The 26,949-nt window shown below is 40.4% G+C and overlaps 1 protein-coding gene across 23 annotated transcripts in view; it reads right to left on the bottom strand.

The window, feature by feature from the left end:
- PDE4D (phosphodiesterase 4D) overlaps window positions 1-26,949 on the bottom strand; it is a 1,602,952-nt gene that overhangs the window by 40,945 nt on the left and 1,535,058 nt on the right. For 21 of the 23 annotated variants that reach the window (XM_070774938.1, XM_070774943.1, XM_070774935.1 and 18 more), the window contains one exon: window positions 16,302-16,414. In XM_070774938.1, the coding sequence (XP_070631039.1) occupies window positions 16,302-16,414 (113 nt within the window). Of the gene's footprint in view, window positions 1-15,531; window positions 16,025-16,301; window positions 16,415-16,500; window positions 16,819-26,949 lie in introns of those variants that run through there. The other 2 variants (XM_019982755.2, XM_019982756.2) reach the window with 2 other exon arrangements.

The raw sequence follows: 26,949 nt of genomic DNA, 5'->3' as shown, positions 1-26,949 counted from the left end.
AATATTACTTGGAGGGGTCTTTGAGGTCATCCAGGGTGAGGAAAAAGCAAAGTCTAATTCTTAGACAATTTGTAGACAAAGTGGGTAGAATAGCCATGTGAGACCCTCACCACACTAATAAATGTTTCTTTTATGGCTGGCTTCATACATATGATTTCAAAGTCATGGTGGTTAAGTGGTCAGTGAGAGCGTAAATAAAAATATGCTACCCACAAATGCTAGGTAACGAGCTAAAACTAAAGTAAACAACTGCAGTGGGCCATCCCATATGCAAGCTGGTGAGGCTCATAAATCACCAGGATGGGGATCAAGATTTCAAAGGCACACTCTGAGCTCCTCTGCCCAGGCCTGTTGATTCCAGCTCCAGCTGCATTGGGTTACCTACATGGCAGCATATAAAGTTCACCTTTTAAGTGTAAAAATAGTTCCCATTCCAACTAAAGATAGGTCACAGTACCTATTATGGGTGTGCCCCATATTCTGCACTTGACATAAGTTGGCATTTAAATTCCCATAACCATCCTGTGAGATAAGATTTTTGTGAATCCCAATTTACAGAGAAAGCAGAGGCTCAGAGAAGTAGAAGCAGTTTAAGCATCTGAGGTCACCACTCTAGCGTGGGGTGCATTCATATCCTGAAGAGGAATTGCTAAGCTCACTGGAATGTGGGAGATTTAAAGCTGAATCAACATAAAGGTTCACATTTGTCATCAGCTATTCTGCTCCACTTTTCTCTTGGCATCTAATAATTCATCACTATAGTAGGGCATCAACCCCACTCTCTCCTCACGCTGTTCTAGCTTGTCCTTTGGCTTCCCCACCTCCTCAATCCCAGGCTCCTCAGGGGATGGCCCAGCTCTTGGATGTGACAACCCATCCATGCTGCTACTACTGGGCCAAGACTCGAGGAGGCAACAGGTGAAGATGACACCAGCTACTGGTGCTAAAACAGACTTGCGCCTCCTGAAATACACTAGGTCTATAAATCTCCCCTCTCCAGCCCGCCCTCCCCTCCTGCCCTATCCCCACAGCTGACTGTCCTCTCTTAAAACTCACACTGCATGCTGGCCGTCCCCTGGGATTTCTTTTTCCCTCCAAGGCTGTCCCAATGGTTTACTGCAACCAGATTTCAGCATATGAGCCCTGAGGTGGGAAGTGGGTATGAACGTGAAGCCAAGGACAGCCCTGCTCCTAGCTCAGCCCAGTCAGAGCACTCCTACCACCCACCCTCTTCCACCTCTCACTGTCTAACATGTCTTTCCACTTTTCTTTCCTCCAATCTTCACTCTATCCGGAGCCCAGCTTCCTTTCTCATTTCGCTCCAATAAGAAAACAAATCTCCAAGGCAACTCCATAGACACAGGTTATTAAAAAAAAAAATCCTGACACCTGCTCACACATTCCCAGAATACATTCTATACATTTTCTATCTGCCACCACTCTCCTTACTATAATCGTCCCAACCAATTCTATATCCCCCAAATCTCCTGCCAACTCAGAATGTCAGATCTGCTTTAGTCACTTGGTCTTCTCATCCACGGACCCTAGCATCTTTCAGTTTACATCTGTGACCTGTTCACTACCTGCCTGCGAGCTGACTCCTAGCCTAAAAGCCAGCCATCCCACCATCATACTCTTCTTAGGATAGGAGCTAAGAAGGTCCTTTCCACACCTGTCCCAACAGGACACAGAAAAAGAAAACCGGAATCAGCTGTACAACAGCATTCCCGTCTGGGGATGGTATTTTGCTAAAACGGCTCTTGCTGTTTTGGAATTGAGTGCTCACTAAATAAGTAAAGTTATTAGTACATACTTTGAAAAGGCAGCTTGAGAACAAATGTTGTTTTCCTATCTCCCAGCCTTTTCCCCAGATGTTATATTCTTAGAAAAAATTATCTTTACATCTATGAAGTAGCATATGGATCTTGGACAAGTTTAACTGAGCATCAGTTTTTCATCTTTAAAAATGGGACAAATTATTTTGACACATAGGGTACTATTTCTGGGACTAAGTTAGAAATGTAAGGTTTGATGGACAAGTCAACATCAGGATCATGTCTTACATCAGGTAATAAGGCACATACTGATGTTTCCTGATCAGTGTAATCAAAGACTATTTATATGTACCAAACACAGCAAATGGATAATATCAAAATGTTTGAAAATAAGGCTGAAGTAATTCTTCCATTGAATTCTTCGTTGGAGAGAACAAATTCCTCTCCTTTAGGGACTGAATATTCAGTCTGTAATGATGTAACGACGCTTCTTTTTTGGCTCTTCGACTATATACCCTTTATCATTTTCCTGCTCTCTAACACACCTAGAAAAAATAAATTGTTGTTGTCATTCAGTAGCTCAGTCATGTCTGAGTCTGAGACTCTGAACTGCAGCACACCAGGCTTCCCTGTCCTTCACCATTCCCTGAGTTTGCTCAAACTCATGTCCGTTGAGTCAACGAAGCCATCCAACCGTCTCATCCTGTCGTCCCCTTCTCCTCCTGCCCTCAATCTTTCCCGGCATCAGCATTTTTTCCAATGAGTCGGCTCTTTGCATCTGGTGGCCAAAGTATTGGAGCTTCAGCTTCAGCATTAGTCCTTCCAATAACTATTCAGGGTTGATTTGTTTAGGATTGACTGGTTTGATCTCCCTGCAGTCCAAGGGACTCTCAAGAGTCTTCTCCAACATCACAGGTCAAAAGCAACAATTCTTCAGGGCTCAGCCTTCTTTATGGTCCAACTGTCACATCTGTACATGACGACTGGAAAAACCACAGATTTGATTAAATGGACCTTTGTCAGCAAAGTGATGTTTCTGTTTTTTAATATGCTGTCTAGGTTTGTCATAGCTTCTCTTCCAAGGAGCAAGAATCTTAATTTCGTGGCTGCAATGACCGTCCTCAGTAACCTTGGAGCCCAAGGCAATAAAATCTGTCACTGTTTCCACTTTTTCCCCATCTATTTGCTATGAAGTGCTGGGACAGGATGCCATGATTTTAGTTTTCTGAATGTTAAGTTTTAAGCCAGTTTTTTCTCTTTCCTCTTTTACCTTCATCAAGAGGCTGTTTAGTTCCTCTTCACTTTCTGCCACAAGGGTGGTGTCATCTGCATATCTGAGGTTATTGGTATTTCTCCCAGCAATCTTGATTCCAGCTTGTGCTTCATCCAGCCCAGCATTTCACATGATGTATTCTGCATTTAAGTTAAATAATCAGGGTGACTGTATATAGCCTTGGATGTACTCCTTTCCCAGTTTTGAACCGGTCTGTTGTTCCACGTCTGGCTCTAACTGTTGCTTCCTGTCCTGCATACAGGTTTCGCAGGAGGCAGATAAGGTGATCTGGTATTCCCATTTCTTTAAGACTTTTCCACAGTTTGCTCTGATCCACACAGTCAAAGGCTTTAGCGTAGTCAATGACGCAAGTAGATGTTTTTCTGGAATTCCCGTGCTTTTTCTGAGTCAGTGGACGTTGCCAATTTGATCTCTGGTTCCTCTGCCTTTTCTAAATCCAGCTTGTACATCTGGAAGTTCTTGGTTCACATACTGTTGAAGCCTAGCTTGAAGGATTTTGAGCATTACCTTGCTAGCACGTGAAAATTAAGAAGCAAGCCTAAACAGTATCTTCCAGGAGAAAGTACACTAATCCTTCCTGATGTGTATTAAAGAAGTAAGAATACCTCTAGTAAAAAACATTGCTTGAAGCCCAACTATCACTTACCCTTATAGAGAGCTAAGAAACCATAGTGAGAATATAAGATTAAGAAAACAAAGAGCAGAAATTCAACATGTATATCAAAGATCATTTTAATTAGTTTCACTCTTATCAGAGTATACTATTGAAACTGATTTTAAATATTCAAAACAAAGTGTAAGAGGACCAGTGATAACTGAAAAAAATAAGTAAATAAAGGAAAGGGGCAAGCTGGCAAATTTCTATCCAATACCTAATCTTAAAAAAATAAATAAAAGTTCAAGATTTTCTCTTAAGTCTATCTAAATTTTTATATACTCAACAAATTTACAGCTTTTTTCAACCTTTGCAGTCTTGAACCTCTTTTATTAAACAAGGGTTCCTTACAAAGAGTGAAATGACACACAAATATTTAAAGCACCCATGAAAGCATTTGCACCTCTTTATTAAAAACTATTAAAGCCCATTCCTAAATTCTTGCAACAAAGGCATTATAGTTAAAGTTGCAGTTATTTTTCTGAAGCTTGAAAAAGACACCTAGCAAATATAGAATAGAATCTTTTTTTGTCAAAGAATATTATTTTTCTAAAACTTGAACTTGATGTAAAGGCATAAACAATGAAAAGTCGCCTTACTAAGAAATGCTCTTTTCTTTGTAATTCTGTGTAGTTCAGTATAATTTATAATTCTTTAGATATACACATAATAATTTTATTTGTATATGATTCTTTAAAAAAATAATTTTCCACTGTAATGAAACAGCTGTTCTTTCCTTCTAATGTGTATGGATTGGAATGATCAGGTAGAATTAGGAGACTTAGCACAAGGAAAATACTTTGATATATCCTCTCAAAATATTTTGGACAGCATCATTTAAGACGTCTTTATTCATATTTCAGTCTAAAACAAAGACAAAGAGACCAAAACACTGCTATGCCAACAATGGAAAGCAGCCTTAAAAATCAGCCAGTTAGTTTTTGAAATGAAGAAGACAGACATCAGCCTGGACTTACTCCACGACATCAGCCTCATCTCTGCCTGGTTGCTATGGACACATCCCTGTCAGGCCTGTGCCTGCTACTCTCCAGGCCTGTTTATGACAGGCTGAGAAGTTTCCTATTATGGTGCCTATGTCTGCAAGCACACTGCTTGCCAGCAATAAACGCCAGAGGCTGCCACCATGGGGATTACAGTGCAGCAGACCAGAGAGGCTGCCGGGAACCCAACAGCCTGGGTTCCCAGCTGCCTGGGTAAATCTGCACAGTATACTCCCCAACAGGCAAAAACCCAACAAGCACACCCTTTCTTCTCAGGCTGGCAGGGACAGAATTCAGATGTGCGTGCACGCTAAGTCACTTCAGTCGTGTCCGACTCTTTGTGACCCCGTGGACTGTAGCTCATCTGGCTTCTCTGTGCATGGGATTCTCCAGGCAAGGATACTGGAGTGGAGTTTTCTCCTCCAGGGGATCTTCCCAACCTAGGGATTGAACCCACACCTCTCACGTCTCCTGCACTGGCAGGCAGGTTCTTTACCACTAGCACCATCTGGGAAGCCTAATATTCAAAGCCAGATATGTCATTTTTACTGGGAACAAACCTATAATAAGAATGTTATTGCTACAACAGATACAGAGAAGAGAGAATAGCTTAAGGCCATCACTATGACTTGTATGGCTTTTACCCATAGAGTATTAATACCAACTTTTAATTTAAATGAGATGAGACTAAACTCACTATAAACTATGCTATAATTTTGGATGAGCATGATGGACTGAGATTTTTTATTGGGAAATGATCAGGACTCTCAATAACAGAAAAACTACTTTCCTACAAGGCATCAACTATCCTGTACAGACTCTAAGGCTGTAATCCAAAGTGGAGAATGGCATTTACATTAACCAATGCCACACATACACTACGAATTTATATGACCAACTACAAAATAATACATTGACACTCACTAGGTTTGGGCTTAAAGCCATACAGAACTCATCAGTACTCCTAGTGGCTGGGTAGAAAACTCATTGGTTATATACTTGAAGAGTTAACCGAAGCCATATATTTATCAGAAACATGGCTTGTATTCCACTAACACATTCAAAGGAAAAGAAAAAATGTACCTCCCTCCTGCAATTTATGAAAACAAGCTGAGATAAAGACTGCGTACAAAACTGCAAACGACAGTGAACTACATAAGGAGGTGGACGAGTTTGGGTCTCGTTTCCCAACTGATATTAGGTAAGTCAAACAAACGATCACTTTCACCTCCTTTCTTTATTTTTTATATTTATTTGGCTGTGCTGGGTCTCAGCTGCAGCATGCAGGACCCAGTTCCCTGACCAGGAATCAAACCCGAGCCCCTTGCACCAGGAGAGGAGAATGCTAGACACTGGACCACCAGGGAAGTCCCCACTTCTGCCTCTTTTAGTTCTAACACATACGGCTTGAGTCTGAGATGAATAATACTAACTATGATCCTTTGAAATGCTGACCATGCTAAATACTACCAAAACCATCAAAACACTAAGTGGAAGGCAGAAACAGAGTATTTTTACATTTTATTTCTATTAATTCCACTCAAGTGATAATTAGAAAAATTATGATAAATTTCTTCAATTATCTGAGTAAGTGTTCAGTAACTCCCTTGCAAAGACTCTGACGACCAGTAAAACTGAAGCTAAATAAAGGAAGAATTTTTATCGTCTAAAGCTTTAGGGCTTAGATGAGTAAAAATAAACTTAGTCCTTGAGATTGATTAGTGAAGATTCCTACAGCACTGAGAACCAAAACCATTTAATGGTGCCTTTCAAGAATCACCACCAGAATACCATTCAGACAATTCACCCAATGTTTACTGAGCATCTGTCTAGCACAGTTTTGTGTCCCATGTAGTGGGGACTGGAAAATGAATAAGACTAACAACCTAATGTATCATGTGATGGAAAGAAAACAAAGAAGAATTATTGTACAGAGAGTTAACAGAACTACAAATAAAGTCCCACAGAAGATCAAAGGGAAAAGACATTATACCCAGTTAGGAGTCGCTGGGATGGGAGATAGGCTTCCTTGGTGGTTCAGATGGTAAAGAATCTTCCTGCAATACAGGAAACCCAGGCTCAACCCCTGGGTTGTGAGGATCCCCTGGAGAAGGGAACGGCAACCTACCCCAGTATTCTTGCCTAGAGAATCCCATGGACAGAGGAGTCTGACGGGCTACATACAGTCCATGGGGTTGCAAAGAGGTGGACAAAACTAAGCGACTAACACTTTTTTTTTTTTTTTTCAGGATGGGAGATATGGGGAAAGATAGGACAGAAAGGACTTCATGCTGCTGCTGCTGCTGCTGTGAAGTCGCGTCAGTCGTGTCTGACTCTGTGCGACCCCATAGACGGCAGCCCACCAGGCTCCCCCATCCCTGGGATTCTCCAGGCAAGAACACTGGAGTGGGATGCCATTTCCTTCTCCAATGCATGAAAGTGAAAAGTGAAAGTGAAGTCGCTCAGTCGTGTCCAACTCTTAGCGACCCCATGGACTGCAGCCCACCAGGCTCCTCCATCCATGGGATTTTCCAGGCAAGACTACTGGAGTAGGGTGCCATTGCCTTCTCTGGAAAGGACTTCATAGAGGAGATTAATATTCCAGATAGACCCTACAGGACAGTTTGTTTGATAACTCTTTTATTTCAGAAAAGTTCTTTTTTACAGAAAAACTGTGAAGATAAGTACAGAGAGTTCCCATATGTCCCACACCCAGTTTCTCCAATTACTAATATCTTACTATAGGGCACATTTGTCCTAATTACTAAACCAATACTGATACATTTTTATTAATAAAAGTGCACACAGATTTCCATAGCTTTCACTGAATATTCCTTTCTGTTCCAGGATTCCATCCAGGACACATTATATTTAATCATCATGTCTCCTTCGGCTCCTTTTGGCTGTGACAGTTTCTCAGATTTTCCTTGTTTTTGATGACTTTCAAATAGTCTCAAGGAGTTACTGGTCAGGTATTTTGTAGACTGTCCCTCAACTAAGAACTAGCTGATGTTCTTCTCATGTTTAGAGTGGGGTTATATGATTTTTTGTAGGAAACACCAATGTTAGTACCATTTTCATCAGATCATATTAAGGGCATCAACTATAACTTGACTTATCAGAACTGCTGTCCGCTTTGATCACTGGGTGAGGAAGTGTGTATTTGTCAAGTTTTTCTACAGTAGAGGTGCTGTTCCCTTTTTCCACATTGTGCTTTTCTGGAAGGAGGTCAGTATGCCCAGCCCACAGTTAAGCCCACAGTGAGGAGTTATGCTTTTTCTCCTTGAGAGCAGAGTATCTACATAAATTATTTGGATGGTGGATTTGTCTCTTCTCCCTCATTTAATTACTTATTCAATAAATTGTATCAGTATGAACTCATAGATATTTGTTTTATACCCTGGGTTATCATCCCAGTTTCTCAATCAAGTAATTCCAGCTGGGAACTGGGAGCTTTTTCAGTTAGCTCTTGTGTCCCTTTGTCGTGCTCCCATCAACACTTCTTTGAGTACCTCCTTATTTTCTGGCACTACACATGCGCCAGCTTGACTTCCTGTGCCAGTTCCAGAATCAGCTACTTCTCCGCAGAGTCCTGCTACCTTCTGCTGGAGAAGGGTATTAGAAACCAAGATGAGGCTGCTAGATGTGTTCAGTGCCCCTGGGGTGCCACTGCTTTAGGCTTTCTCAGCTGACAGAGCAAGGAAATGTTTGCATACACTAAATGGTTAAGTTGCTAAGACCCTAGAAAGCTATGTCCTGAATATATTATTCTTAACATCAAATATTAAAATAAGGGATTCTGTGACTGGGTTACTTTCAGTCTCATTCAGAGGAATGACAGGGTGCATCAATTTACGAAAAAAAAAAATCACTGGACTATTGTCCACTGTTTTAGGTATTTCTGCTAGAAAACAGCTTAGAGTTTTAGGTATTCTGAGATAAAACCTCAGGCCATTTGGATGGGCTATACTATAAAATTACACAAAGAAACAGAAGGTAAACTCCACTGAAAAGTAATTGATAGAAGAGCAAATGAAACATTCCAATAGTCCTATGTGGTTCACAACATCATTAGGCTACCATTCTCTCTCAAAAGCTCACTGGAAGCTTAAGTATCAGGATCACAAACAAACACCTTCTCTAACCCTTACCCCATGAAAGAAGAAAAGATAGATGATATTCCTTTATAGAAGGATATAAAGGACTCAACATTACTAAGCACCCACTATGTTCCTGACTCTTGTCTAGATAACTCTCATCTTTCAATTCATGGAATCATCACAGCAACTATTTAACAGATGAGGAAACTGAATCATAAAGGTAAATTGTCCCATTTAAATTTAGTAAAAGACAGAGACTGAATCTAACCATGGCAATCTGACTATGGGAGAGTGCTCTAAATCCAGAGACCATTCTGTCTGAAATCTGGCATTTTCTCCTCTAGTGGGGAGATCTCATTAATGACAGAGAAGAAAAACCAAGGTTGTTTAAAACAGACATATCTTTCTAAGCAAAAATAACTCCCCAAATGGTTTACTGCCAATTTAGACTAGTATAACCAAAAGTATGCCTGTTGTCTGTAATGCAGTGTGGATGAAACTTTCTCATTTTGTTACAAATTAATTTCAATGTACATTAAAAACAATTATAACTAGAACATCAAATCCATGATTTTATGTAATTCTTTGCTTAAGATGAGGCACTCTTGTGGACACTTACCTTTTAAAAATAAATGCTTTAAATAAAAATATTTAACATACATAACATACATACCTAACATAACATAGTTATGAATGTACACAGCAAGTCTGAGAACACTAACTCCAAATCTACTACAGAACAAAAGTCACATTTTTCTTTTAAGAAATATTATGTTCTTATATTAGGAGTATTTGACATATAGCTTTTCTTAATCTCTCCTTTCCAATACAGTTGAGGGATAGAATAAATTACATGTAATTTATTGAGCACCCAATATACAGTATTCACCAAACTGAATTTTCTATATATCTGATGGTCTTAACACTCTTTCAATTTTATTTTCCCCTTTTATTATATCCATTTAGAAATGAAGAAATTGAAATTCAGAGAAGCGAGGCATGTTGCTCAAAATACTAGGTAGAATGCAGCAGAGCTGGAATCTGAAACCAAGCCTGCCTGGCAAAAAACATCTATGTCCTTTCTACTCTACAAAGTTGCCATAAGCACTGGTGTATAACTCAGGAGAAGTGTAAGTGCCATTCATCCTCATCACACATAAAGTAGAGCAAAATAAGAACAAAAATCCCAGGACATTAATAATAACAACAACAAAATACTTCACTAAAGATGAAGTATTTTCCTAAGTGTAAAGGATAATAAAGTTAACACTATTGCAGTTGGTAATCTAATTTAACTAATTTCACAATGAACAAAGCAGAAATGTTTGTTTTAAGCAAATACGAAGGCTCACTACTCATCTCAATCCTTGTTAGAGTAAACAAAAGAAAATGCTTTCTTAAAATGTCTTTTAAAACTAATGTGAGTATCAAAATGCAGGCAAGGCTACCCCTCTCTCTACTTCCCAGAAAGATCTCAGACTGATAGTGTCAATTCGACTATCACCACTAGTCAGGCACAGTATTACAACCCGGTAGAGAAAGCTATGCTGTCACAAAATAAAGCCGAGCTATCTGCAGTTTTAAAGTATTGATCTCTTTCTGGAAAAAGAGAAAATCATATTTTATATAATATTGTATGGATTTAGTGGAAATCATTATCGGTGTTTCATATCTGCCATAATTATGTGTATCTTAAGGAATAGCTACAATCTATGATTATCACATAGTCACAGAGACAGCTATTCCTGTCAATATCACCAGAATCTTTTAAAATTGAGTAAAAACATTATTATCCTTGCTATTTAGGGGCAAATGTGCTTAATCTGGACTTCCCAGGTGGCACAAGAGATGTGGGTTTGATTCCTGCAACCCACTCCAGAATTCTTGCCTGGGAAATCCCACGGACAGGGGAAGCTGGCGGGCATGGGGTTGCAAAGAGCTGGACACAACTGAGCATGCAACCTTCTTCAACATGCTTAAACTATTCATATATTGGGAAAAGTACTATTTTATTTTGGCCAAGCCTTACATTTTGAAATTAAAAAAAAAAAGAAAAAGGACATGGTTCATAACACTCTGAGACAGAAGTTACCACTATCCTATAATTAAATCAAAAGTTTAATGACCGAAAGCAATTCTCAAGGAACAACTACTTTATTAAGTCACAAAATTAAAAGTTTTTGATAATTAATTATTTTAAGGATATTAAGCTTACTGCCATTAAATACCAATATAGGAGCCAAGTTGATGACAAAAGAGATAAATTAAGATTTACAGTAATCCTTACTGCTTTAAAGTTAAAGTTAAGGGGTTAAAATTAAGGGCTTTACTATTTAATTAAACATAAAAATATCTGGTAAAAAGCACTTCCCTTCTTTCTATTATTACTTAAAAGCAAATAAAGTATTTTTTTAAACAGTGATCATAAAACAACCACTTCCAATTCTTCATGTTAACTTTAAGGCTCTATATGTAAACTACATAAATCTTGGCCAAATCTACTTTTATAAAGTAGATGGAAAAGCAGTGAGCAAACTTAAAGCATCAGTAAGTTGAGTATCTTTATTTATGAATGATATTTTCTTTTCTAAAAATTTAGAGTTTTCCTTTAAGTATGTTGATTAACTCTTAACTCTTACATGACTATGTCAATAAGTTTTTAATATTTTAAAGAAAATTACTGTTATTTGCTCTTTGCTCTTCACAAAATTAAAATGCCTTTTCCAACTTTTTGCTTTCTTCTCAACAAAATTAAGCATTTATATCTTTCCTGAGCCATCTTATACTCAGGTAATGCTGAAAAATCTTAAGATTTAGCCATTTCTTGTGAACATTCTATAGTATTCATTCCAGCATCACTTTTGCCAGAAGAAAATACATCAGCAATCACAGAAAGCTATAGTATATGTTACATATGCATTGACTATTAAAAATCAGCAGGGGGAGTAGACAGCAAAAATACTAGGAAAAAGCATCCCAGAAAAGCAATTTAATTTGTAGGCAACAGAAACATGATAGAGATCTTTGTTAAAACCAGACAAAATAAATTCCATAAAGAAGTCATATCCACATTTGCAAAGCTGGCCTACATATGCCTGAAACGAACAACAACAATAAAAATCCTTAAGTCTTTTAGAAGGACACCTGACTCGTAACTTCAAAACAGACTTTCAGTTTGAAGCATTGTGTGTGTGTGCGCGTGTGTGTGTGTGTGTGTGTGTGTGTGTGCGTGTCTCTGTGTGTTTCTTTCTGACTCTTTGCGACCCCATGGATTATAATCTGCCAGGCTCCTCTGTTTATGGAATTTTCCAGGCACAAATACTGGAGTGGGTTGCCATTTCTTATTCCAGGGGATGTTCCCCACCCAGGGATGGAGTCCACATCTCCTGCATTTAGCAGGTGGATTCTTTACCACTGAGCCACCAGGGAAGCCCCTTGAAGTATACGGGCTTCAAGCAAGTAGGTTCCAGTAACGCCAAGCCTCAGAACTGCCCCAAATTTAGAGAAGAGGACCAATTCATTTTTATAGTGATATATTTGGTGGTGTCGGGGTGGGGGGCGTTTAAGATGATTTTATTTTCCCCTTCAAATATCACCACACTTACATTGAAGTTCTGGTGAAATGTGCATTGTTAGGTCACAAGAGGATACAGTTCCGAAGCGTAACCTTTGATGCTTAGATTCCTGGCCTACCCTCCTCACAGCCTCAATTTACTTTCCATGAGAAAAAGATAACCAAAAATACTGTGAAACTATTTCGCCTTTGTTAAAAAGTCTTAAAAGTTACTTTAGCTTTGCAAAATATTTACAAAGGATGGAAATATACCTACCAATCCCACATCATGTTTAATATTTTCTAAAAATTAATAAGTGCTGTATTTTCATTTTTCAAATAAAATAGGAAAAATATTTAGCTCTTCTGTTTCCAATTCTGTAGCTGAAATTTAAGAAAAGATTAAGCTTTTAATTAGAACTTCAAAATGTTTATGCCTATATTATGCTAAAGAAAGTATAAACACTTTTTTGTAATATAGAAATGTGTGCTATAGACAGAACTGGATTATAAAAATTAAGAACTGGATTATAAAAACTGTGAAACTTAAAATACCAAGCACAGATTACAACTGAATGGTTAAAAAAAAAATTTAGCCAAGTATGCAATGAATCAAGTTGAACCTAAACCTTCAATAATACTAATAACAACAGGTACAGTACATGTCAGACATTATTAGCTAGCTATTTTATACATATTTTTTCGAACTCTGACCTTTCAAAACAAGTATCATTGTGCTCATCTTATGCTAAGGAAACCAGCTAAAAATGTTTGTCATTTCTCTAATGTAACTCAGGTTGTAAGGAATAAAACTGTGATTCAACTTCCAGATTTGTCTGCCACCAAAGCTTTGAGACATCACCAAAACCTCTCTTAACTCAAGGAAATCTGTACAAATCTCAGGCAGATTAATGTGCTTATGAGAGTAAACGCTGTCAATTTAACCACTCAAATTAAATGCCATCTGGAGTATCTCACCCCTATTTGGTACAAGTATCCTACACATATTACAGCCAACTTTGGCATTGGCCAAGAACTCCATAATTTTCCTGTCTCAACACTATCGATAAGCATTACACACATTACAATCCCAATCCGGAAATACATCTAGTTGCTTCTGAAGCATCCCTTAAAAACTGCTAATAGTTCAGATTCCTTCTGTTCAGATTTTTTTAAATAAGAATCCATTAACCCAATTTGTTAAATGAGTCTGACGAATCAATTTCCTCCTTCCTCACACCCAAATCCACTTTCATAGTAAATATTTTCTCCAAATAATCACTTAAAAATCGTGATTTCTTACTAGTATTTTATTGTGTTATTTTAATCAATTAGGGCACTTTTTTTAAAGCTTCAAAAAGAGAAGAAAACAAAGAAAAATATTATGACTTTTCAAAGACAACACTGGTTGGTTCAAATAAGTACATGTAGAAAGAAAGGATGATAATAAGACTAGTAACCGAAAGCAATGTTTCAGACTTATTCATTCACACTCAAGAGATACTCGACAACCTAGTGGACGTGTGACACAAGTTGTCACATTTCCAGTTCAGACTTAGACTTGGTATCACTCCTGGGGACCTTTAGATCAGCTGCTCCAACTCAGTTTACAGCTCATGTGGATGTGACTTATTCGTGCCCTTGTTACCAGGCTGAAGGATAACTTTACAACCTTTACCAAGAGCTTTTTCTTTCTATGCTAATCCGTTTTCATCTATAAAAAGTCACAGGAGCTTAGCACTTATTTAGAAATGAATGAGTTAAGGAAAAAAAAAAAAAGATGAATGGCTTAGACATGAAAAGTTTAATCAACAGCTTCAGCTGAGTTGAATTTTTTTAATGTTAAAAATAAGGATCATGTCAACACAAGACTTAAACACAGCTAGAATGACTGCATTTTGAAATAAGTTCACCTCCTACATTAAATCTGTAAATTAACTCAAAGTCTACTTGAGGGGCCTTCACAATAAAAAAAAAAGAGAAAAGAAAAAAATCCTTGCCTTACTTGGTGCCTTTAAAAGAAAAAAAAAAAATCATTTTGACCTCAAATTTTACTTTTTCATTTTAAAGTACAGATAAATTAATTACTTGTCAACTGAAGTCACTTACATGATTAGATTTCATGTTCATTTTTAAATTCAAACAGAGGTCTCATCATTAAGAGTATAGATTTTGGGGGAAAGTAATTACAGCTGCTGAGGTTCATTGTGCTGAAAAAGCACAGTCAAATCATCTTGAAAATATAAGCAAAGGCTTGAGCATCTTTTGGTGTCTTCTGACTTCTCCTTTCACTATACAGAATTAACCAGGCAAGAGAATAAGAACTCAGGCCCATTACACAATGGTCCCATTCAGCCTTCAGGACACGAGATCCTTAGCATATGTCAACTGCCATTATGAACCAAATTATGAAAGAACAACCTATATATTATAAAATGAATCAATGAACTAAGAATTTATTAGCTAGATGAGAACAATGGCCCCTGATGCCAAGGCAGAGAGTAAGAGTAATAACCTGTCATTTTGATGAGGAATCACACCAAATTTAGAAATGAGGCTTAAATGACCAAAAAAAAAAAAAAGATACAGATTTGATCATTGGTGTGCTTATGGGTAGGTCAGTGTGCTTACGGGTAAGTTAGTGCCTATAGATAGTGACTGGGGAGTCCTTTTTATTTTGTTTATCTGAAGCTAAACTTTCAGTTAAAAATCCTGCTGTCTATGTAAGCGCTGTCAAGAGATAAGACAATCAAGCAGGTGATACGCTATAGTTTTTTAAACTGCATGAGAGAAAAACAGGTGGGATGAAAACTATAGTCAACTAGAAAAAAAAAAGCATAGCTCTTCGAAAAATATGTGCAAGTAGATAAGCAGTAAAATGGCATAACTTTCCTGACCTTGCAAATAGGTGGGCCAAAATATTTAAATATTTTTAAGGGGCAACTGTTATTAATTGCCACATGAAGTTATTAGTCCTTACTGGCTAAATCCTTCAGGCATCTGCATCCAACAGGCCCATGCCTCCCAGCCCCTGAGCCAAACAATCATTAAAAACATAGATAATCCCAATTATTTCCTTACATAACTAAAGATTTAAAAAAAATAATAATAGGAACTCCAAAAAAAAATACACCAAAATGGACAACACTGTACCTTGATTTAAGGCTGTAGCAGGTGGAAGGTTGCTTCTCAGCCCCCTGAACTCCACCATCCACCAAGACCAGCACCTTGACACATATGGCACAAATGCCCCCATTGAATCATCTCTGTAAATAACCTCAGAAAACTGGACTCTCCCTCCAAGATCTACAGTAACAATGACAGTGACCATAACCTTAACTTTGACGTCCCCTGTGGACACATACGGCCAAGCGAAACTACAAAGGCTCAGTTCTTACAGGGTACCCTGACTCTGACACTTAGATAAATGTGGGTTAAGGTTCCAAGTTCACTGAACTCTTCTGAGTGGGAGTGCGGTAGGTGGTGACATTCAAGGTATTGCACTGACCTCCAGCAACTCTTACTTCCCACTGAGAATCCGAAGAATACCCTAAAACATGGATTGCCAGTAGACAGGATTTCGTTTCTGCTGCAAGGGCAAAGTGTCACCTAGAAGTACCCCTCCAAACACACACACACACACACACACACACACACACACACACACGTGAGCGCTGTGTCTTGCGGGTATTGCAATCAAAACTATATCAAAGTTGCTTTTGTAAAACGTTTAATTTCTCCAGAGTGAATGGATGAGAGAGGGAGGGCACAGACAGCACCAGAAATCTTCTTCCAAAGGAGCCAAAATGCAGTGTGTGTGTGACAAACCTCTGTATATTTCCCGGGGCCACGGGGACTGGTGGCTTCACCAGCGTGGGAATCAGCAGCCTAGGGGACTCGGTGAGAACCGAGCCGGGGCTTACCTTATTGGAGGCCATCTCACTGACGGAGTGCCTGGTCTGTAGGGTCTCTAGCTGGTCCAGACACCAGTCCAGCTCCTCCAGGGTCTCGCTGGCCAGTTTCTGGTAGGCCTCCTCTGCGAAGAGATAGGGAAAGGGGGACTCAGTTCTCAAGCGCTTCACGGGGCCGCCGGCGAGTTCAAAGGGAGCCATCCTGCCGTACCCCGCCATGCTCGGATGCCCGGTGCCCGCACATGAGGGCTGCTTCTTCATATTGCCGAGCCGGGCACCGCGAGGGGGGCCGGGGCTCTGCTAGCGGGGCGGCGGGCCTCGGGTACGCACGCCCTCTCCAGCTTGGCGTCTCCGTTCGGCGTCCTGGGAGGGCGCGCCAAGTGCGCCAAGCCAACTTTTACATGGACCAGAACCCCCACGACGCGACTTTGAAAAAGTCCTGGTGCCGGAGGATGGCGAAGGGGGGTGGCGCGCGCGCCCAGGAGCCCGCCCAGCGGAGGGAGCGTCTGGTCCCCGGCGCGATCTGCGCGGCGACCGGCCCCGAGCCGCGGCCCCGCGCCCGCCCCTCCTGCCGAGCCTTCTCTCAAAGCGAATGAATCAGCCGCGGCCGGCTGCGCGGCCACCACGTTTCCTGTTTTCTTTCTCAACTCCTCCGGCGGCGGGCGCAGCGCGGCTCCATCGCCGCAGCTTTCCGGGAACACTCCACCTCGCGCCCCCCACGGCCCTCGGCGCAGCCCGGCCCCTCCTCGACTCCACGCCTAGATCGCCCGGGGCCACGGCCCGCCCGGGCCCCTTGTCGCCCCGCCGCTTCGCCGCCGCATCACCCCGCGCGGTCCCGCGCTGCTCGCTCCGAGGAGCGGGCGTGAGCGTGTGTTTCCGTGGGGCTGCCGGGGACCCGTGCGACGGGAGTGGCGGAAAACCCGGCGTGGAGAACCCGCCACCAGCTCGCCCGCCGCCTAGGGTCGCGCCCGCGCGCGCGCGGCCGCGCACCTGGCCCGCGGGGACCCCGCACGCCCAGCCGAGCTCAGCCCGTCCGGGTCGCCCCTAACCTCCGCGTCTCCACCATCCTGCAAGTTTTCCCCGGAGAACCCGACGGGTCCCACAAGCTGGGTTATTTAGGACGCGCGCAATCAGTTTCCGTGGGTTTGGATTTTAGGGTTTCTGAGAGTTTAGGATTTACCTACTTGAAGAGGACAGGGTGGTTGTGGGAATTAGAAGTATTTGTATTTAGACCAGGCTGAGTTCCCAACCCAGCCCTTACGTCTAAATTTTGGGGTGGACATAAAAACATACAATGTTATGAGCCAGCACTCCTTAGAATTCACAGATCTGACAATATGCTGTATTTTCACATTCAGAATTGTCTGAGTTATCTTCAACGGCAGTGTGAATGCACCACGCCTTTTGGGCAATTTACAATGTATGCTTACGGGCATAGGCAATTTATGCCTATGTTGCTTTCTTCGTCAAACGAACTGCAAATCAGGGACGAGGGTGGTATTGCGATGCCAAGGGGAAGAGTCTGAAAGAGTGTTTCTACCTACCATGCACAGAATAAAGTACAAACTTGAGAAAAGACTACATTCAAAGACATCGTATGGAAGCAGGTTCTATTCACAAAAACTGACCCTGGGGGAGCTCTACCGTAAGAGATCAATTGCAGAGAACTTCACTCTATTAGCTTGCAGATAAGCAAACCTTTCAGAGCAGGAAAACGTTCAGACTCCCAGGAAGAGTCCATCTTATGAAACTTCTGTTATTGTCAGTTAGAAAGCATAATCTGAAAAGCTTACATGCAGTTGATGTAATCATTTTTCTTGGTCTTCAGATCTACAGGTATTGGAGGAGAAGAAATTCTGCCCTTGAAGTTTGGACTCCATTTGCCTTGAAATTTGGTCAGTGGCACAACAAAAAATGTCATGGACTGAATCTCAGGCTCCTGAGATTTTCCAGATAGGTTTTTAGATAAAATTTTTAAAAGTTAAAATAACTTTCAAAGTATTTGTTACATGGGCCATGTGGCTAATTGTTATCAAGGATTCTTGAACTGTTGGCTATTCACTTTGAGAACTCTAGGTTAAAAACTGCCTCTTTATTCCACTTAAAAAAATTTTTTTTTCTGCACCAATCTCTGTAAATATTTCTTTAGGTGAACCAACACCTACCTAACCTTGCCAGGTGAATTAAAGTGTAAGATTGGAGCTTTTCCCCCAACAAAAGGAAAAACCTTAAAGACAATCTTAAATCACAAGCATAGAGTATTTTATCTGTACAGCCTTTCCTTGATTAAAGTATATAAAAATATAACATGTTTGTTATAAAGTCTGAAACATTACACAAAGATGGAATGCAGAAAGTTCCTTGTAATCCCATACCCTAAAGATCACAAGCAATCATTAAACCTATGACCATAACACATTTTCATTTTACTTAATATCTTCCATATGTAACTATAGCATAACCTAGTTCTGATGGTAGTACATGCACTATGTGGTTTTATTTTGGATTTTTCTTTCCTCTAAGGTATAAAATACGGATGTAGGAATTTTAAGAGGAAATTAACTTATTTCAGTTGATTTGGGCCATCCACAGTTAGCACATCCAGTGCGTTAAAGATGCATAACCATTGTGTCTAGGATTTGTTCACAGCCATCTTTCCAGTCACTGATTATATCCGGAAGCCAGGAATCCCCTCTGCCCACCTCAAAGACCTTTGTGTTGTGTTTCTCTCCCCTGCTTTCCAACTTTTCCAAAGTCTGAGCCCCAGGGGACCTCCCCATCTCGCTTCCCATCATCACCAACTTCTCAGAATATAGGCCTTTGACCTAGCGGGATGTGGTTCCATGTGTTACACTTTAGTGTTCAATTTTTAATCCTAAGAGTAGAAAAGTAATTCACCAAAGTTTCCATGCGTTAAGACATTATGCACTCAAATACCAGACTTACTCTTAAGAAGGCAGTACAGTGACAAGAGGGACAGCTTGTTTCAGAAGACCTACTTTATGTCCCAATCATAGATTAGCCCCTCTGACAATCTGCATTTGAGCACAATAAAAATGTGGTCTGTGTACGTATTTTCAGTTCTAACTACCTTTGCATGAACTGTGTAAATCTGGAGAATGAAATAAGAAAAAAAAAATGACCAGAGCACATCTATATACCAATTAAGAAAATAATGACTAACAACAAAAAAACAGTTTGTTCTATAAAATTGTTGCTCAAATAAAAAATTACTGTTAAAACAAGAAGAATTACTGTTGATATTAGCATAGAGCTGAGAATACTACTTTTCCCAAATTCCTAGGTTTATAGGCAATATGGCTAGCCAGAGTTGCTCAGGATCAGTGTTAAAGCTGAACTTTTAGGAATTTTAACCCCAAGTGTTGTAAGACATTGAGTAACTGACCTTCTCATCCCCACTAAAAAAGCCTCAATGTGGAGTTTCCTGCTATCCTCCAGGAAACTGAGTCACCAACCAACACACCTAAACGTCACCAATAGCTCTCAGGATGAAAACAGTGTGAGCTAGTTTAATGTGGGGTTTTACCAAGAACACACACTGCATTCATTAATAAAATACTTCTCTCCCCAGAGAGTAGCCATCACCGTGGCACTACTTGAAAATATATGAAAACTCTTATTTCCCTGTCTAAAGTCTAAGTGAAGGACCTACAGGGAGAAACTGCCTAAGCAACAACTCTTGGCCAGATTCCACAAAAGCCAGGCAAGGGCTCTGGAACAGCAACTGAGAAATAACTTGAGCCTTTGGAAGTCCCCTCCTACGGCAGCATCGGTTTCCTTCAAGGCTCCCTTGAACTATGTGACACCCGTGTTTCTGTTCAGGATCTTCTGTGAACAAACAGTCCTCAATTCTTGCAGGCCAGCACTTGGCTTCCGTCACTGTGATGCGATCAAGGGTTCCCCTGACACACAGCCTGAACCAGTGCCAGGAGCTCCAGGAGAAGATGCTGAAGCAGCAGCTTCCTTTTGAAAAGGATTAAAAAAAAAGTAATTGCCTCAGAGCCACAGCGGTGAGCTGGAGGTTGAGGTCGTTTTCCTGTGACATGTTCAGTCACTTACTTTTACCCACAAGTCACAGGGATATTGACCATTGAGGTAAAAGGATCCATTCTACGTACTGTGTGACTCTGCGGATGTCAGTTTCTCTGCCAACTCTTGACTGATTAAAGGTCTGCATAAATTTGTCATAACTCCTAGATAGGCTTATTGGTGTAAATGAAGAGAACAAGTCAAAAAAAAAAAAAATCCGTTACTTTGGACACCATTTGCTTACCCTTAATTAAAAAAATATAAACTGTAACAGCTGATTCGTATTTTTCTTAAAGATAAAAAAAAGCCCTTCACTAAACAGCTCTGAAGAACAAATATTAATAATTAAATACATAACATTTTAAGCAATTCCAGCTTCCCCTTTCTTAATTCCCACCCAAATTCCCTCTTTGTTCCTAAGGATGGAGTTGATAGTGTCTAAAGTAGGTAGAACTAGAGAAATATGATTTCCATTTTACCATGTATTACTCCAAGCAAGTCACTCCCTGAATTTGATACAGTAAAAGATTGGCTCAGTTTAGCTCTAACTTTTGCTGATTTCTTTTTTCTGTCTATACATTTTATCTGATGGGAAATACATGAAGGAGTTGGATTCACTTTCAATGTGTACATGTAACAGGTTTAAGCAAAGCTTGCCAGTGGCAAGCTGTTCTCATTTCCAAGTGTATTTCTGGCATCAAGTTCTTGCTTTGAAATCTTATGAAAAATATAAAATTTCACTTAGTACTTCAAAAAAACCTCTAAGGAAAAGGTATACATAATTTTGTGAGTTTTTTCCCCTATCTTCCCACTATCTATGATTTTTTTCCCTTGGTCTACCTAAGGCTCTAGTAGAATTTTTTTTAATGAAATAAATATAAGCTTGGGTTTTGTTGACTTCTAGTACAGTGGTGCTAATGGTCAAGAATCCACCTGCCAATGCAGGAGACCAAGAGATGTGGGTTCGATCCCTGGGTCAGGAAGATCCGCTGGAGTAGGAAATGGCAACCCTCTCTATTGGAAAATTCCATGGACCAAAGAACCTAGCAGGCTCCAGTCCGTGGGGCTGCAAAGAGTCGGACATGACTGAGTACCATCACTGTACCATCAGTAATTCAACAAACATTTATTTAGCACCAAATATGTGTCACTATTAGAGTCTGCAAAAGTGAGATGAATAAAAGAATGTGCCCCTTATCCCAGGAAAGCTTAAAGTCCAGGGGTAGAGATGGTTTTGGCATACTATATTGTAGAAAGCATTTTGAAAGAGGGAAGCATGTAGGCGATGGGAGAATAACAGAAGGTAATTTAAATCAGAGTGGAGTGGGAGAAGGCTGAGTACTAAAGAATGAAACGGGAGGTAAGTGAAGGGAGTGGGAAGAATTTTTAAGGGAAAACATTATGGGCCTGAGTTCAAAAGATGTGTGTATATGTGTATATGTAGTGAAAGGAATTCCCATAAATAGGGCCTTGCAGAAATCCACAGACACTGGTCGTGGAAGTCTTGTCAGGCATGTGTAAGTAGGAGCTTTGGATGGAATTTTCAGAAAGAGGAGCCACTGAGTGATTCAGAGTACTGTGTGATAGGCGATCTGATTTTATTGAGATGGAAAATTCTAGGACTCTGCAATAAATGGGATTCAGGGAGGCTAGGCTGAAATCAGTCAGACCATGATCGTCAGCCATGTTACCAGTAGAAATAAAATTAATAACTCACAGACTATTTGCTTCTCTGATGGTTGTTCTTACTAAAGACAATCTCAGTATTAAAATTTGACATAAGCATGTGCTCTCATGATGTGTCGGGCATGAATAGAAGAATTGCCTAATGGGACTTGTGAGGGAGTAGACTTTCTGCTCTTAAAAACTAGTCTTCTGGAATCGTCATCATATTGTATTCATCATAACTGTATCCAGAATTTCTTTCAAGGAGAGGGCAAAATAATGTTTGACAAGGTCGCAGAAAATAGTATAGAAGATGAGACTTTAAGGTGCACTGGTTTGGGTGGAACTAATCTGTGGTCTCTTCCACAGATAAATTTCCTGTGTTCTCTTCCACATAGGAAAGGCGGAGAATATGCTCCCTTGGGAGTGAGTGAGTGAGTGTGTGTGTGTGTGTGTGTGTGTGTAACAGAAAGAAGTCAGCTTGGTCTACAGGATAATTTCACACTATAAATCTTCCACTCCCCTGAAACTTTAATAAAGTTACTGAAGGTACAAAATGCTGAGATAAAGAGTCTTCTTGTTTTGTTTTGTTTAATCTGAGCCTAGAGGCCAGATTTGCTCAAACTGAAATGTCAGCCTGAGCTGACACCAGAGAGGAGAGACAGAGAAAGAAGAGGAAGCTTTTGAAATTCTGTGTAAGAGCAGGAAGAAATTTTGTCCAAGAAACTAGAGTTCGAACCAAGTTTAATCAGAATGTGGATTAGGGACTTTATGTGCCACGTGTACCTCTATAAGTAATATCACTCCTTGATGGACACTGAAAAGCAGGAGGTGGTTCTCATCTCCATTCCACTACACACAAGCCATAATCCCCGGCATATCACCTAATCTTTCTTGGACCTTAATTTCCTCACCTGAAAATTGGGGATAATAACAAGAACCTTGTAGATTATTTTAGTTTAAGTGAGAGACCGTGAGTTAAATAACCTTGTGTTGCTGACCTACTAGATTCTTGCCAGGCACTACACTGAATGACGGAGATGCAGCAATGAACAAGGTAGTTCACAGTTCCCATGTCCTCTCAATGAGTTTATGTGGTACTAAAAAGCAGAGACATTACTTTGTCCGTCTAGTCAAGGCTATGGTTTTTCCAGTGGTCATGTATGGATGTGAGAGTTGGACTGTGAAGAAAGCTGAGCACTGAAGAATTGATGCTTTTGAACTGCAGTGTTGGAGAAGACTCTTGCGACTTCCTTGGACTGCAAGGAGATCCAACCAGTCCATCCTAAAGGAGATCAGTCCTGGGTGTTCATTGGAAGGACTGATCTGAGGCTGAAACTCCAATACTTTGGCCACCTCACGCGAAGAGTTGACTCATTGGAAAAGACCTTGATGCTGGGAGGAATTGGGGGCAGGAGGAGAAGGGGACGACGAGGATGAGATGGCTGGATGGCATCACCGACTCGATGCACATGAGTTTGAGTGAACTCCAGGAGTTGGTGATGGACAGGGAGGCCTGGCGTGCTGCGGTTCATGGGGTCACAAAGAGTTGGACATGACTGAGCGCTGAACTGCACTGAATTATAGTAATTTTCTTTTCATTTGAATAAACATATATTGAATACCTGCTATGTGCCAGGTGCTGAGTACACCAAATGGAAAGAAGTAACTTTGGGTTTCAAGAAGCTCATAGTCCAAAGGCAAAGGCAATGATCTAAGTTTCCACCAAACCAGGCAGTGTGTACAGATGCAGTGTCAGCACTTGGCACAGAAGGCATCAGGGAAGGTGCCACCTACCACTGCCTAGGAAAGTTCTGGGAGAGTTTTCTGAAAGAGGGAATTCAGCCCTGAGTCTTCAGGGATGAACTGAAGAACTAACCAAGTGAAGAATGGGAGGTGACACCTGAGATAAACATGTGCCATTGCCAGCTGGAGAATACAGGCCATTCAAGTTGGTAGAAGCAGATACAGATGCAAAGTTTGGGTCCAGTAATGGACAAAGGTATAGTGGAGAAGTATTCATGGGGGATTTACTGTACTATTCTGAGACTTTATAGTTTTTTTTCTGAAGGAGCCATTAAAAATCTAAGTGAGGATGTCCCTGGGTCAGATCTGTTTTTGAGAAAGATTACTCTGGGAATAGCACGAAAGGAGCACTGGACAAAGACAAGACCAGTTAGGAGGCCCAGAATGGGAGGGGAAACTGCCAGGAAGGTAGGGAGAGAAACTCTCAAGAGCAAAGCAAAAGTAGAATTTCCAAGGAGAGTATCAAGACATGGCCATTGACATTCAAAACAGACCAAAGACATCCATGAGTTTGGGGTGAGATGATTTTCATTCTTAATTCATATTTCAACAACAAAGACCAGAAATGCTAGTGAGGAAGCTTTTGTCTTTGTATTTGTTTCAATAAAATAACAATAAATATTTTTCCAAAAAGCTGGAAAAAAACTATTAGAACTATGTATTTTGTTTGCATTGGAATAAATATATACTGAACACCTGCTATGTGCCAGGTGCTGAGTACACCAAATGGAAAGAAATAACTTTGGGTTTCAAGAAACTCACAGTCCAATGATGAAGGAGTATTTCTGTTACAACCTTAGGAGTCATTTTGATTCTCTTGGGAAGAGGGCCTATAGGAGACGTATGTGTTTCCCTCACCTACAGTCAACCTTCAGGGATGACACAGTCTTTGAATCTTTATCTCTGTCAGTTCCTACACAAAGCATTCCTTACAGCAAGTAAGGATTTGTTTAGGTGATCTCTTCTGCCTACCCAGCTCTAATATTTATTTACTTTATAACTTCTGACACTATTTTATTTGGGTGGGATGTCAGTTTTTAGGTTGTTCATGATTGATTAACCTGGGTGGGTCAGGAATTATACTATAGAGGGCATTTCAGAATTCACCAGATGTCTTCAAAGGTCCCATCCAATACCATGATTCTGGAACTCTATGAGTTTAGATTCAATGAACACCAGGTATGGATGCTTTCTGTTTGAAATTAAGATATTTTGAGAAATAAAGTTATTGATAAGTAGAAAATTTTGCTTTCTCTGCTGTATAGTTACACCCTCTACCCCTGTCCCAACGATATTCCCATCTAATACTTTGCCAATTGATTTACCAATTTCTTCTTAATTTCAACAACTGCCATCTCGCCACTTTCAGTCAAATCCTCATCTATTTATTTTTAGATTTGAGTAACAGCTGACTATTGGATCTTCTTGGGTTCAGTCTTTCTCACAAGTCCTGTTTATAAAGTTAGAATAATCTTAAGTTCTGTTTTTAACATGTCAGTGCCTCACTCAAAATTCAGCTGCATAAACTCCCTGCTTCTTCGTCTATGAATGTCATACTTCTTGAGTCCACAGAAGGCTTTTTTTCAGTGGGTTTTATCATACCATTCCAGCTCCTTTTATTTACCATCCCATCTAAGACTAGGCTTCCCTCATGGCTAAGATGATAAAGAATCTGCCTGCAATGCAAGAGACCTGGGTTTGATCCCTGGGTATGGAAGATTCCCTGGAGAAGAGAAAGGCAACCCACTCCAGTATCCTTGTCTGGAGAATTCCATGGATAAAGGAGCCTGGTAGGCTATAGTCCATGGGGTCACAAAGAGTTGGAGACGACTGAGTGACTACCACTTTTACTTTCGCTTTTTCTAAGACTGCCCTTTTTAGCCAATCCTTCCACCTGGATACAATTTGCTGAACTTTGCCTCTATGACAGTGCTTATATCATTTTTACATGTGCTTCTAGGCTTTTCTACAAGCATCTAGAACGGATCCTAACATTTACAGGCACTCAACATGTATTTGTGGGTAAAAAATCAGTAAGTAGAGTCGGACACGACTGAAGCGACTTAGCAGCAGCAGCAGCAGCAGGCATACTTTGTTGGAGAAGGAAATGGCAACCCACTCTGGTGTTTTCACCTGGAGAATTCCATGGACAGAGGAGCCTGGCAGGCTACAGTCCATGGGGTTGCAAGAATTGGACACGACTTAGCAACTAAACCACCGTCACCAGACATACTTTGTAAAAAGTAAGACTTTCTTTCCAAGTAGAATTTAAGCTGTGATAATGTCCTGGGTATGTCTCTCTAGCTGTATTCTAGCTCTACCGCTTATGCTCCACCTCTTGCTTTCAAACTGTCTGTCTGATACTCTTTAACAACGACAACAGAATTCCTATAAGAGTCTCCTTACTAAGAGAATTCTGTGGGCAAGCAAAGTTGCAGAATGTCATACAATACATGTAGTGATCTTAATGGACATGAACCTATCAAAAGCGAAAAGCTCTATAGCAAAAGTGCTGTGCAAGTACTAAGTCGCTTCAGTTGTGTCTGACTCTTAGCAACCCTGTTGCCTGCAGGCTGCCAGGATGCTCTGTCCATGGGATTCTCCAGGCAAGAATACTAGAATGGATTACCATGCCCTCTTCTGGGGGGTCTTCCTGACCCAGGGATGAAACTCATGGCCTCCTGTGGCTCCTGTATTTCAGGCAGATTCTTTACCGCTGAGTAAAGAATGGGTTTAATGTCATTTAATAAGTATTGTTTAAATGGATTTGATCTTGGAATGCAAAAACTATCATGTCTTGAAGCACACTTTGGAAAACTCCGCCCTATACCATGTCAGGCGAGTCCAAAAACCTAAACATGATACATAATGTTCTGTGGGTTCTTTTTGAAATATTTTTGAAATGTTTTTGAAATCTCTACCAAGGACATCTTATTTGCCCTCCTCATGCCTTTGTGTACTCCTGAGAAATGACCAGAGAGTAATTATCCTTCTTCCCTTTCTCTCTCTTCCCCAGAAAGACAGCAGTCCATAAATCCATACACACTTATGAAGTCTCTGATGTGCTGGTTGCTGTAAAATACAAGAACACGAACGATTCACTGGCTTGGACCTGGAAAGGAACTTATAATACCCTGCT

This window comes from Bos indicus, chromosome 20, assembly GCF_029378745.1.
Source record: "Bos indicus isolate NIAB-ARS_2022 breed Sahiwal x Tharparkar chromosome 20, NIAB-ARS_B.indTharparkar_mat_pri_1.0, whole genome shotgun sequence".
In the NCBI taxonomy this organism is placed as follows: Eukaryota; Metazoa; Chordata; class Mammalia; order Artiodactyla; family Bovidae; genus Bos; species Bos indicus.
This window is presented reverse-complemented; position numbering and strand designations above follow the sequence as displayed.